The sequence below is a fragment of the Oncorhynchus kisutch genome, linkage group LG2 (genome assembly GCF_002021735.2).
Source record: "Oncorhynchus kisutch isolate 150728-3 linkage group LG2, Okis_V2, whole genome shotgun sequence".
Classification (NCBI taxonomy): Eukaryota; Metazoa; Chordata; class Actinopteri; order Salmoniformes; family Salmonidae; genus Oncorhynchus; species Oncorhynchus kisutch.
The window spans coordinates 1087218-1100623 of NC_034175.2; the positions used below are offsets into that span (position 1 = coordinate 1087218).

The following is a 13406-nucleotide window of genomic DNA, read 5'->3' on the forward strand; positions in this document are numbered from 1 at the left end:
GAGCAGGGTGGAGGGGTCTGAGCAGGTTGGAGGGGTCTGAGCAGGGTGTAGGGTGGAGGGGTCTGAGAAGGTTGGAGGGGTCTGAACAGGGTGTAGGGTTGAGGGGTCTGAGCAGGGTGGAAGGGTCTGAGCAGGGTGTAGGGTTGAGGGGTCTGAGCAGGGTGTAGGGTTGAGGGGTCTGAGAAGGGTGTAGGGTTGAGGGGTCTGAGCAGGGTGTAGTGTTGAGGGGTCTGAGCAGGGTGGAAGGGTCTGAGCAGGGTGGAAGGGTCTGAGCAGGGTGTAGGGTGGAGGGGTCTGAGCAGGGTGTAGGGTTGAGGGGTCTGAGAAGGGTATAGGGTTGAGGGGTCTCAGCAGGGTGTAGGGTTGAGGGGTCTCAGCAGGGTGTAGGGGTCTGAGCAGGGTGTAGGGTTGAGGGGTCTGAGCAGGGTGTAGGGTTGAGGGGTCTGAGCAAGGTGTAGGGTTAGGGTGTAGGGGTCTGAGCAGGGTGTAGGGTTGAGGGGTCTGAGCAGGGTGTAGGGTGGAGGGGTCTGAGCAAGGTGTAGGGTGTAGGGGTCTGAGCGGGGAGGAGGGGTCTGAGCAGGGTGTAGGGGTCTGAGCAGGGTGTAGGGTTGAGGGGTCTGAGCAGGGTGTAGGGTTGAGGGGTCTGAGAAAGGTGTAGGGTTAGGGTGTAGGGGTCTGAGCAGGGTGTAGGGTTGAGGGGTCTGAGCAGGGTGTAGGGTGGAGGGGTCTGAGAAGGGTGTAGGGTTGAGGGGTCTGAGAAGGGTGTAGGGTTGAGGGGTCTGAGAAGGGTGTAGGGTTGAGGGGTCTGAGAAGGGTGTAGGGTTGAGGGGTCTCAGTAGGGTGTAGGGTTGAGGGGTCTGAGAAGGGTGTAGGGTTGAGGGGTCTCAGCAGGGTGTAGGGGTCTGAGCAGGGTGTAGGGTTGAGGGGTCTGAGAAGGGTGTAGGGTTGAGGGGTCTGAGCAAGGTGTAGGGTTAGGGTGTAGGGGTCTGAGCAGGGTGTAGGGTTGAGGGGTCTGAGAAGGGTGTAGGGTGGAGGGGTCTGAGCAGGGTGGAAGGGTCTGAGAAGGGTGTAGGGTTGAGGGGTCTGAGCAGGGTGTAGGGTTGAGGGGTCTGAGAAGGGTGTAGGGTTGAGGGGTCTCAGTAGGGTGTAGGGTTGAGGGGTCTCAGCAGGGTGTAGGGGTCTGAGCAGGGTGTAGGGTTGAGGGGTCTGAGAAGGGTGTAGGGTTGAGGGGTCTGAGAAAGGTGTAGGGTTAGGGTGTAGGGGTCTGAGCAGGGTGTAGGGTTGAGGGGTCTGAGCAGGGTGTAGGGTGGAGGGGTCTGAGCAGGGTGGAAGGGTCTGAGAAGGGTGTAGGGTTGAGGGGTCTGAGCAGGGTGTAGGGTTGAGGGGTCTGAGAAGGGTGTAGGGTGGAGGGGTCTGAGCAGGGTGGAAGGGTCTGAGAAGGGTGTAGGGTTGAGGGGTCTGAGCAGGGTGTAGGGTTGAGGGGTCTGAGAAGGGTGTAGGGTTGAGGGGTCTGAGAAGGGTGTAGGGTTGAGGGGTCTCAGTAGGGTGTAGGGTTGAGGGGTCTGAGAAGGGTGTAGGGTTGAGGGGTCTCAGCAGGGTGTAGGGGTCTGAGCAGGGTGTAGGGTTGAGGGGTCTGAGAAGGGTGTAGGGTTGAGGGGTCTGAGCAAGGTGTAGGGTTAGGGTGTAGGGGTCTGAGCAGGGTGTAGGGTTGAGGGGTCTGAGAAGGGTGTAGGGTGGAGGGGTCTGAGCAGGGTGGAATGGTCTGAGAAGGGTGTAGGGTTGAGGGGTCTGAGCAGGGTGTAGGGTTGAGGGGTCTTAGCAGGGTGTAGGGTTGAGGGGTCTGAGCAGGGTGTAGGGTTGAGGGGTCTGAGCAGGGTGGAAGGGTCTGAGCAGGGTGTAGGGTGGAGGGGTCTGAGAAGGGTGTAGGGTTGAGGGGTCTGAGAAGGGTGTAGGGTTGAGGGGTCTCAGCAGGGTGTAGGGGTCTGAGAAGGGTGTAGGGTTGAGGGGTCTGAGCAGGGTGTAGGGTTGAGGGGTCTGAGCAAGGTGTAGGGTTAGGGTGTAGGGGTCTGAGCAGGGTGTAGGGTGGAGGGGTCTGAGAAGGGTGTAGGGTTGAGGGGTCTGAGAAGGGTCTAGGGTTGAGGGGTCTGAGCAGGGTGTAGGGTTGAGGGGTCTGAGCAGAGTGTAGGGTTGAGGGGTCTGAGCAGGGTGTAGGGTTGAGGGGTCTGAGCAGGGTGGAAGGGTCTGAGCAGGGTGTAGGGGTCTGAGCAGGGTGTAGGGTTGAGGGGTCTGAGAAGGGTGTAGGGTTGAGGGGTCTCAGCAGGGTGTAGGGGTCTGAGAAGGGTGTAGGGTTGAGGGGTCTGAGAAGGGTATAGGGTTGAGGGGTCTGAGCAAGGTGTAGGGCTAGGGTGTAGGGGTCTGAGAAGGGTGTAGGGTTGAGGGGTCTGAGCAGGGTGTAGGGTGGAGGGGTCTGAGCAGGGTGTAGGGTTGAGGGGTCTGAGAAGGGTGTAGGGTTGAGGGGTCTGAGCAGGGTGTAGGGTTGAGGGGTCTGAGCAGGGTGGAAGGGTCTGAGCAGGGTGGAAGGGTCTGAGCAGGGTGGAAGGGTCTGAGCAGGGTGTAGGGTTGAGGGGTCTGAGAAGGGTGTAGGGTTGAGGGGTCTGAGCAGGGCGTAGGGTTGAGGGTTCTGAGCAGGGTGTAGGGGTCTGAGCGGGGAGGAGGGGTCTGAGCAGGGTGTAGGGTTGAGGGGTCTGAGCAAGGTGTAGGGTGTAGGGGTCTGAGCGGGGAGGAGGGGTCTGAGCAGGGTGTAGGGGTCTGAGCAGGGTGGATGGGTCTGAGCAGGGTGTAGGGTTGAGGGGTCTGAGCAGGGTGTAGGGTTGAGGGGTCTGAGAAAGGTGTAGGGTTAGGGTGTAGGGGTCTGAGCAGGGTGTAGGGTTGAGGGGTCTGAGCAGGGTGTAGGGTGGAGGGGTCTGAGCAGGGTGTAGGGTTGAGGGGTCTGAGAAGGGTGTAGGGTTGAGGGGTCTGAGAAGGGTGTAGGGTTGAGAGGTCTGAACAGGGTGTAGGGTTGAGGGGTCTGAGCAGGGTTCAAGGGTCTGAGCAGGGTGTAGGGTGGAGGGGTCTGAGCAGGGTGTAGGGTTGAGGGGTCTGAGAAGGGTGTAGGGTTGAGGGGTCTCAGCAGGGTGTAGGGGTCTGAGCAGGGTGTAGGGTTGAGGGGTCTGAGCAAGGTGTAGGGTTAGGGTGTAGGGGTCTGAGCAGGGTGTAGGGTTGAGGGGTCTGAGCAGGGTGTAGGGTGGAGGGGTCTGAGAAGGGTGGAAGGGTCTGAGAAGGGTGTAGGGTTGAGGGGTCTGAGCAGGGTGTAGGGTGGAGGGGTCTGAGCAGGGTGGAAGGGTCTGAGAAGGGTGTAGGGTTGAGGGGTCTGAGCAGGGTGTAGGGTTGAGGGGTCTGAGAAGGGTGTAGGGTTGAGGGGTCTCAGTAGGGTGTAGGGTTGAGGGTCTCAGCAGGGTGTAGGGGTCTGAGCAGGGTGTAGGGTTGAGGGGTCTGAGCAGGGTGTAGGGTTGAGGGGTCTGAGCAAGGTGTAGGGTTAGGGTGTAGGGGTCTGAGCAGGGTGTAGGGTTGAGGGGTCTGAGCAGGGTGTAGGGTGGAGGGGTCTGAGCAGGGTGGAAGGGTCTGAGAAGGGTGTAGGGTTGAGGGGTCTGAGCAGGGTGTAGGGTTGAGGGGTCTGAGAAGGGTGTAGGGTTGAGGGGTCTTAGCTGGGTGTAGGGTTGAGGGGTCTGAGCAGGGTGTAGGGTTGAGGGGTCTGAGCAGGGTGGAAGGGTCTGAGCAGGGTGGAAGGGTCTGAGCAGGGTGTAGGGTGGAGGGGTCTGAGCAGGGTGTAGGGTTGAGGGGTCTCAGCAGGGTGTAGGGTTGAGGGGTCTCAGCAGGGTGTAGGGGTCTGAGCAGGGTGTAGGGTTGAGGGGTCTGAGCAGGGTGTAGGGTTGAGGGGTCTGAGCAAGGTGTAGGGTTAGGGTGTAGAGTGTAGGGGTCTGAGCAGGGTGTAGGGTTGAGGGGTCTGAGCAGGGTGTAGGGTTGAGGGGTCTGAGCAGGGTGTAGGGTGGAGGGGTCTGAGCAGGGTGTAGGGTTGAGGGGTCTGAGAAGGGTGTAGGGTTGAGGGGTCTGAGAAGGGTCTAGGGTTGAGGGGTCTGAGCAGGGTGTAGGGTTGAGGGGTCTGAGAAGGGTGTAGGGTTGAGGGGTCTGAGCAGGGTGTAGGGTTGAGGGGTCTGAGCAGGGTGGAAGGGTCTGAGAGGGGGTAGGGTGGAGGGGTCTGAGCAGGGTGTAGGGTTGAGGGGTCTGAGAAGGGTGTAGGGTTGAGGGGTCTCAGCAGGGTGTAGGGGTCTGAGAAGGGTGTAGGGTTGAGGGGTCTGAGCAAGGTGTAGGGCTAGGGTGTAGGGGTCTGAGAAGGGTGTAGGGTTGAGGGGTCTGAGCAGGGTGTAGGTTGGAGGGGTCTGAGCAGGGTGTAGGGTTGAGGGGTCTGAGAAGGGTGTAGGGTTGAGGGGTCTGAGCAGGGTGTAGGGTTGAGGGGTCTGAGCAGGGTGTAGGGTTGAGGGGTCTGAGCAGGGTGGAAGGGTCTGAGCAGGGTGGAAGGGTCTGAGCAGGGTGTAGGGTTGAGGGGTCTGAGAAGGGTGTAGGGTTGAGGGGTCTCAGCAGGGTGTAGGGTTGTGGGGTCTCAGAAGGGTGTAGGGGTCTGAGCAGGGCGTAGGGTTGAGGGGTCTGAGCAGGGTGGAGGGGTCTGAGCAGGGTGTAGGGTGTAGGGGTCTGAGCGGGGAGGAGGGGTCTGAGCAGGGTGTAGGGTTGAGGGGTCTGAGCAAGGTGTAGGGTGTAGGGGTCTGAGTGGGGAGGAGGGGTCTGAGCAGGGTGTAGGGATCTGAGCAGGGTGGATGGGTCTGAGCAGGGTGTAGGGGTTTGAGCAGGGTGTAGGGTTGAGGTGTCTGAGAAGGGTGTAGGGTTGAGGGGTCTGAGCAGGGTAGAGGGGTCTGAGCAGGTTGGAGGGGTCTGAGCAGGGTGTAGGGTGGAGGGGTCTGAGAAGGTTGGAGGGGTCTGAGCAGGGTGGAAGGGTCTGAGCAGGGTGTAGGGTTGAGGGGTCTGAGAAGGGTGTAGGGTTGAGGGGTCTGAGAAGGGTGTAGGGTTGAGAGGTCTGAACAGGGTGTAGGGTTGAGGGGTCTGAGCAGGGTTCAAGGGTCTGAGCAGGGTGTAGGGTGGAGGGGTCTGAGCAGGGTGTAGGGTTGAGGGGTCTGAGAAGGGTGTAGGGTTGAGGGGTCTGAGCAGGGTGTAGGGGTCTGAGCAGGGTGTAGGGTTGAGGGGTCTGAGCAAGGTGTAGGGTTAGGGTGTAGGGGTCTGAGCAGGGTGTAGGGTTGAGGGGTCTGAGCAGGGTGTAGGGTGGAGGGGTCTGAGAAGGGTGGAAGGGTCTGAGAAGGGTGTAGGGTTGAGGGGTCTGAGCAGGGTGTAGGGTGGAGGGGTCTGAGCAGGGTGGAAGGGTCTGAGAAGGGTGTAGGGTTGAGGGGTCTGAGCAGGGTGTAGGGTTGAGGGGTCTGAGAAGGGTGTAGGGTTGAGGGGTCTCAGTAGGGTGTAGGGTTGAGGGGTCTCAGCAGGGTGTAGGGGTCTGAGCAGGGTGTAGGGTTGAGGGGTCTGAGCAGGGTGTAGGGTTGAGGGGTCTGAGCAAGGTGTAGGGTTAGGGTGTAGGGGTCTGAGCAGGGTGTAGGGTTGAGGGGTCTGAGCAGGGTGTAGGGTGGAGGGGTCTGAGCAGGGTGGAAGGGTCTGAGAAGGGTGTAGGGTTGAGGGGTCTGAGCAGGGTGTAGGGTTGAGGGGTCTGAGAAGGGTGTAGGGTTGAGGGGTCTTAGCTGGGTGTAGGGTTGAGGGGTCTGAGCAGGGTGTAGGGTTGAGGGGTCTGAGCAGGGTGGAAGGGTCTGAGCAGGGTGGAAGGGTCTGAGCAGGGTGTAGGGTGGAGGGGTCTGAGCAGGGTGTAGGGTTGAGGGGTCTCAGCAGGGTGTAGGGTTGAGGGGTCTCAGCAGGGTGTAGGGGTCTGAGCAGGGTGTAGGGTTGAGGGGTCTGAGCAGGGTGTAGGGTTGAGGGGTCTGAGCAAGGTGTAGGGTTAGGGTGTAGAGTGTAGGGGTCTGAGCAGGGTGTAGGGTTGAGGGGTCTGAGCAGGGTGTAGGGTTGAGGGGTCTGAGCAGGGTGTAGGGTGGAGGGGTCTGAGCAGGGTGTAGGGTTGAGGGGTCTGAGAAGGGTGTAGGGTTGAGGGGTCTGAGAAGGGTCTAGGGTTGAGGGGTCTGAGCAGGGTGTAGGGTTGAGGGGTCTGAGAAGGGTGTAGGGTTGAGGGGTCTGAGCAGGGTGTAGGGTTGAGGGGTCTGAGCAGGGTGGAAGGGTCTGAGAGGGGGTAGGGTGGAGGGGTCTGAGCAGGGTGTAGGGTTGAGGGGTCTGAGAAGGGTGTAGGGTTGAGGGGTCTCAGCAGGGTGTAGGGGTCTGAGAAGGGTGGAGGGTTGAGGGGTCTGAGCAAGGTGTAGGGCTAGGGTGTAGGGGTCTGAGAAGGGTGTAGGGTTGAGGGGTCTGAGCAGGGTGTAGGTTGGAGGGGTCTGAGCAGGGTGTAGGGTTGAGGGGTCTGAGAAGGGTGTAGGGTTGAGGGGTCTGAGCAGGGTGTAGGGTTGAGGGGTCTGAGCAGGGTGTAGGGTTGAGGGGTCTGAGCAGGGTGGAAGGGTCTGAGCAGGGTGGAAGGGTCTGAGCAGGGTGTAGGGTTGAGGGGTCTGAGAAGGGTGTAGGGTTGAGGGGTCTCAGCAGGGTGTAGGGTTGTGGGGTCTCAGAAGGGTGTAGGGGTCTGAGCAGGGCGTAGGGTTGAGGGGTCTGAGCAGGGTGGAGGGGTCTGAGCAGGGTGTAGGGTGTAGGGGTCTGAGCGGGGAGGAGGGGTCTGAGCAGGGTGTAGGGTTGAGGGGTCTGAGCAAGGTGTAGGGTGTAGGGGTCTGAGTGGGGAGGAGGGGTCTGAGCAGGGTGTAGGGATCTGAGCAGGGTGGATGGGTCTGAGCAGGGTGTAGGGGTTTGAGCAGGGTGTAGGGTTGAGGTGTCTGAGAAGGGTGTAGGGTTGAGGGGTCTGAGCAGGGTAGAGGGGTCTGAGCAGGTTGGAGGGGTCTGAGCAGGGTGTAGGGTGGAGGGGTCTGAGAAGGTTGGAGGGGTCTGAGCAGGGTGGAAGGGTCTGAGCAGGGTGTAGGGTTGAGGGGTCTGAGCAGGGTGTAGGGTTGAGGGGTCTGAGAAGGGTGTAGGGTTGAGGGGTCTGAGCAGCATGCCGAGGCACACACAAACTGTCTGTCCTGCCGTCACACAGGAGCCCCCCTACCTTCCTCCATCTCTTCCTCCTCCTCCTCACCCTCCTCCTCTTCCTCCTCCTCATCCTCAGGGGCGCTACACTCTGTCCGTGCATCGTCCTCTTCTTCCGGCTCTTCATCCTCTTCCTCCTCCCCCTCTTCCTCAGGCTCGGCGTCTGAGTAGGGTTCGTCGGCAGGCAGTGAGCTGCGCTCAGGTGAGACCGCCTCCAGGTAGTCCTCCCCTCTTTCAGTCGGCTCCGCCTTGGCCACTCCAACTGAGACAGTCACCATGGACACCACAGTCGGTTATCAAGGCAACCAAAGAGGGCATCAGGTATACACGGATACAAGCTTCCACAAAAACATGGAAACGTTTATTTTGGCAAGGTTAGCTAGTTGAATATACAGTATGAAATCTGTCCCTGTGAGATGAACATAGAGACGTAGAGAAGTGTGTGTGTTACCGGTCACTGGGACCGGCTCCTCATCATCATCATCTGGTGGGGGCGGTCCAGGAGGGGTGCGGGGGCCTCTGGGAGCTGGTCTGGGGGGACTGCCATTATACTGCTCCTCCTTATCCCACTCTGAGACACACACAGTTTAGTCCACCTTGTGTTTTCCTTTTTGCCATGGGAAATATGATAGTATTGTGATAGTGGTATCCTGGCAACCCTACTATGAGTCTTTACTCACCTTGTTTGATGATCCTCTTGAGGCCCGTCTGTTGTTGGGGGGGTGGGGGAGGGGGAGGTGGGGGAGAGTCCCGGTCGTGACCATGTGACCTTTCTGCTGTACCGTACACTGCCACCGTCAGACTGGTGTACCATCCACGCAGCACCAGACCATCTGTGTTCACCTACACAACAAACACACTCACCATTACAAACACACAGCGACACACACAACACAGTTCACCTGTAGAGAGAACAGTGACCTTTCTACAGACAGAGGGGGAAGGAGTCTTTACCTTTCCATTGGGCCTGAAAACGATGGACTTGTTTTCGTCATATTCAAAACTGTAAGGACGAGACAGTGAGAAAAAGAGACAGAATTATCACATTTCCATTAGTAGTGGAGCAGGCTACAGTAGAGGGGCTGGTGTACTGCAAGTTCTCTCTCAGGTGAACAACGGCCTGTGAGCGCTTGACTAACATTAGGTTGTGCCTGTGTTCTCGGTTGGAATGATCGATGTGGCATTCTGGGTTCCATATTCTGTTGTGTGTGATTCTACAGGTGCAGCAACAGGGCTAAGTGTCTGGCGACCCGTCTCGGAGTGAACAAGGACTAAGACAGTAGTCACAGATTGGTCTCTGCCCCGACAGCTTCTACAGGTGAGACTTGAGCTCTCAAATACTTTTATAGACACATTCTGGGAAGTGAAAAAAAGGGAGGGGTGGGGAGAGAGAAATAGACAGATACTGGGAGGGCAGGAGCAACAGAGAGAGACAGAGGAAGAGGTAGAGAGAGAGGGATACAGACAGAGAGAGGCAGAGGTAGAGAGAGAGAGGGATACAGACAGAGAGAGGCAGAGGTAGAGAGAGAGGGATACAGACAGAGAGAGGAAGAGGTAGAGAGAGAGGGATACAGACAGAGAGAGGAAGAGGTAGAGAGAGAGGGATACAGACAGAGAGAGGAAGAGGTAGAGAGAGAGGGATACAGATGGAGAGAGGAAGAGGTAGAGAGAGAGGGATACAGACAGAGAGAGGGATACAGACGGAGAGAGGAAGAGGTAGAGAGAGAGGGATACAGACAGAGAGAGGAAGAGGTAGAGAGAGAGGGATACAGACAGAGAGAGGAAGAGGTAGAGAGAGAGGGATACAGACAGAGAGAGGAAGAGGTAGAGAGAGAGGGATACAGACAGAGAGAGGAAGAGGTAGAGAGAGAGGGATACAGACAGAGAGAGGAAGAGGTAGAGGGAGAGGGATACAGACAGAGAGAGGCAGAGGTAGAGAGAGAGGGATACAGACAGAGAGGCAGAGGTAGAGAGAGAGGGATACAGACAGAGAGACAGAGGTAGAGAGAGAGGGATACAGACAGAGGTAGAGAGAGAGGGATACAGACAGAGAGAGGAAGAGGTAGAGAGAGAGATACAGAGAGAGGAAGAGGTAGAGAGAGAGATACAGACAGAAAGAGGAAGAGGTAGAGAGAGAGGGATAGACAGAGAGAGGAAGAGGTAGAGAGAGAGGGATACAGACAGAGAGAGACAGAGGTAGAGAGAGAGGGATACAGACAGAGAGAGACAGAGGTAGAGAGAGATGGATACAGGTAGAGAGAGACAGGGGTAGAGAGAGAGGGATACAGGTAGAGAGAGACAGAGAGAGAGGGATACAGAGCTTGAGAGAAGTAAAGGTATAGTCGAGAACCACTCTTTGGAAACAAGTGCTTTAATTAATACTTTTAAGTGCTACGCTCTGGGTCCACATTGTACATTTCTGTTGTATATGTCTTTTACACAAACACATTCAATTCAAATAGAATGTACAAAGTGTTACTGACCTGCCCAGTCTGTGGAAACAGGCGCTGCTGGGTTTAGTGAGGTTGTTGAAGAAAAGCTCCAGCTGGAAGGAATGAGGCGATGTCTCCCTGGAAACACAGACAGGAACAGGATATGACATCACCACTCAGCCCCCCTTTCAGCCACATGAGAGATCCTGTCTGTCCGGCTACGATTACCTCACAAATCACCCAACTACCCCGGTGAGAATGAGGCCAAACTGAACATTACAGCTCTGGGGCCTCATTTATCAATTAATTGTTTTATTTAACCTTTATTTAACTAGGCATAGGAACAGTGGGTTAACTGCCTGTTCAGGGGCAGAACGACAGATTTGTACCTTGTCAGCTCGGGGGTTTGAACTTGTCCAACGCTCTAACCACTGCCGCCCCAAATCAATATTGAGTAGAAACTTCTATAAAATACTTCTTACGAACGGAATTTAGAATGTTCGTAAACATAGAAAAAGTTTGATTTATCAAACAATCCTACGAGCTTCATGCGTACACCGGAAGGAGATAATCGTTGATAAATACCAAATGTTCTCAGCCTCAGTGCTCGTGCACGACCGTGGCTATTTGCATTTTGAAGTGCCCCCAATGAATCATACATGGTCAAAATCATCCCTTTAAAGCCAGTGAGGAATATACCACACCGTACCAGGATATACAACGTCGCAACCAAAGAAAGCTAAGAAAGTAGGAGGTACTAGTGTCAGAGATTGAGTACAACCAAAAGGTTTTATTTGTCTCTCTCAGTTGTGGCTTGACCAGTAAAACCATTAAGACAATGAGTTGCATTAGCAATGGCAAATCTACATCAAATGAGTAGACAACAGTCAGGAATAAGCCATCCATCCTCAACAGCTCCTTCCTGTAGGCGTATAGGCCAGCATTGGCCACCACATTCAGCAGCGTCTTCTGCCCATCACATAAATGATCACCTGCACATTAAGAGTGGAAGCCTTTTCTGTCCACATAGTTCAACTCGTTTTAGGATGGTGCTTTTATGGCGATGTGGGTGCCGTCTATTGCTCCGTTCGTATTTGGGAACCCATTGATGGCAAAGAAACCCCACTTGACTTCAACCTGTTGGGCAACGGTGTAAGGAAATTGTACATTACAGTTTGTTTTACTGATGATTGCATCCAAAACACTGTCTCATCGAAGCTGTGAGATGCACCGGAATGGCATGCAGTTGCCTTTTTAAAGTAAGTCTTAAGTCCTCACAGAAATCCTAGAAGATATAATTTCCCAAAACCAATCAGTACTTTCTGAGAAAGATCATACTACTGCACAGATCCTACTGCTGTTGGAGCTACGAACACAAGCATTTCACTACACCTGCAATAACATCTGTTAAATATGTGTCAAATTTGATCAACCTCTCATTCAATTTCCCACGATTTAAAGTCTTTTATCATATTTCAACAATGGTTTCACTTTCACACATGCCTCTAACTTTGGGCTCCCGAGTGGCGCAGCGGTCTAGGGCACTGCATCTCAGTGCAAGAGGCATCCCTACAGTCCCTGGTTCAAATCACATCCTGCCGTGATTGTGCGTCCCATAGGGTGGTTACACAATTGGCCCAGCATCGTCTGGGTTTGGCCGGGGTAGGCCGTCATTGTAAATAAGAATTTGTTCTTAACTGACTTGCATAGTTAAATAAAGGTTAAATAAATTTAACAAATGACTGTACTTTATGTGAATTATTATAGTAACAGATGCACTGGTGGTCAAATGATATGCCTGTCAAGATATGTTACATGAATTCACAATGGAAATACTCCATCAAAATTTCAGACATTTTAAACATATATTTCCCCCCATTCTACGCTTGACAGTTCACTTACACCTCGATCACACCGACAGCGTCATTGCGTTTTGGTACACTAGTAGTACATTCATTTCCAATGGAATGCTGCGTTTGCCTTGCAGAATTGCGTTACAGTCTGTTCTATGTGGTGCATACATTGGATTTTTTAAATTTATGCATCAAATCGTATGGTAGACGGTTTGACATTAATGGTAGCAGAAGGTGAATGTTGAACTCACGCTCATACCATTTTGCGCAATGAGGCTGTAGGTGTGATCAAGGCATTATTCCACCACTTGGCACTGTGTGAGCACTGTCATGGCAAATGTTCATTGATAAATCGCACACTTTGAGTGGAAAGGATCCCACGCATGGTTTACGCACATATTTGTGCCTATGCATGATTGTTTGAGGCCCCTGAAGTTCCCCTACACATCCCAGTCTCAGATGTCACATGCACATAGCTAGTAGTATATATATCTCCCTTATACACCTTGAATGATGGTTTCTTACCCGAATGCCCGGTTGTCTGGCAGGCTGGTGTGTGCTTTAATTCCAGGGGGAATGACGCGCACCTCTGTGATCAGGACCCCACACGGGAACCGCACCACATCCACATTGGTCAGCTACAGACAGAACACATTTGAATAATTTCACTGTAAGGCCTACCACATCCGTTGTATTCAGCGTATGTGAACAATAAAATGTGATTAGATTTTTATTTAGACCATGTTAGTGCACAACAAAAACAGTCAGCACTTTTTGTGCCATACAAAAACAAAACTGGGAATTTCGTGTATTCATCTGTAGACAGTAACTGTAGGCTATATCTGTTAAGATGAACAGTCGGAAAACTGTCTGTGTAACGTAAACAGTGTGAGTCGCTAACTAGCAAGTAAACATACACGTTAGCTGTGTGAGTAGCAAGCGGGTAAACAATCTGCGCACACGCCGTTGCCGACTGTCCCGTTATCTGTTATGGCTAGCTAGTTTCGCGTATCCCTATCCCCGCTGCAACTGTAGAAGCGACCACTGAATATAAGAACCCGTAACCTACTTAAAAACATAATACGTTTTTAGGAAACAATGCATCACACTTAGTTTGGAAGGACGATTTAGTTATTATGCAAGGTGGCCACCGTGTTAGCATTAGCCTAGGGGAACGGGGGGGGGGGGGGATCAGAAGTCGTAGTTAGCTAGCTAACTGGAATCTCAGCTAAGTACACCCCTGGGATAAAATAGCAAGTGCTATTAACAGATTTAGCTACCTCTGCACTTTGATGTTTGAACGTATCCAGAAAAAGTAGCTCCGTTAAAGTGTCACCCGCCATGTTTTTCTGTTTTCACTTGGGGTAAACTTCCGGATCTAGCCACAACGGTTTCCGGGTTTTAAAACCCGACGGCAAGCTGTAGAGACAGACCCCGAATCAGTTTAAATCTAACTTTTTTCTAATGTGTAAAAATACAAACTGATCTGATATCGGTGCATATTGGAGAGTTCATCCAACATTATTCAGGCTTCTGCCAATGGCACTCTCATAATAAGTTATTAAAGATGCCGTAATAAAACAGGCAGTAGCCTGACATTGACTATTTGATATATGTATTTTACAATAGCCTAAATGAAAACAATGGATCTACATATTTTTCATCAGTGTTTATTTGTAAATAGGCCTTATAAACTTTATTGTAATGATTTCACTGATTTGCCACGATTGGCTGGTCTCAATATTTTCTCAGCAGTAGCAGAAATGCATAAAACAACATTATGTGATAT

At 53.8% G+C, this 13406-nt stretch overlaps 1 protein-coding gene across 3 annotated transcripts in view; it reads right to left on the reverse strand.

Moving 5' to 3' along the window:
- The window catches only part of LOC109883291 (protein virilizer homolog), a 37767-nt gene extending 24759 nt beyond the window's left edge, over window positions 1-13008 (reverse strand). For 2 of the 3 annotated variants that reach the window (XM_031836642.1, XM_031836636.1), the window contains exons 1-7: window positions 12898-13008; window positions 12143-12255; window positions 9816-9902; window positions 8287-8335; window positions 8013-8175; window positions 7784-7903; window positions 7352-7594 (exon numbers count right to left, since the gene is read on the reverse strand). In XM_031836642.1, coding sequence (XP_031692502.1) covers window positions 7352-7594; window positions 7784-7903; window positions 8013-8175; window positions 8287-8335; window positions 9816-9902; window positions 12143-12255; window positions 12898-12960 — 838 coding nt within the window. In that variant the 5' untranslated portion in view covers window positions 12961-13008. The remainder of the gene's footprint in view (window positions 1-7351; window positions 7595-7783; window positions 7904-8012; window positions 8176-8286; window positions 8336-9815; window positions 9903-12142; window positions 12256-12897) is intronic. The other variant, XM_031836644.1, reaches the window with a different exon arrangement.
- Window positions 13009-13406: the final 398 nt, after the last annotated feature.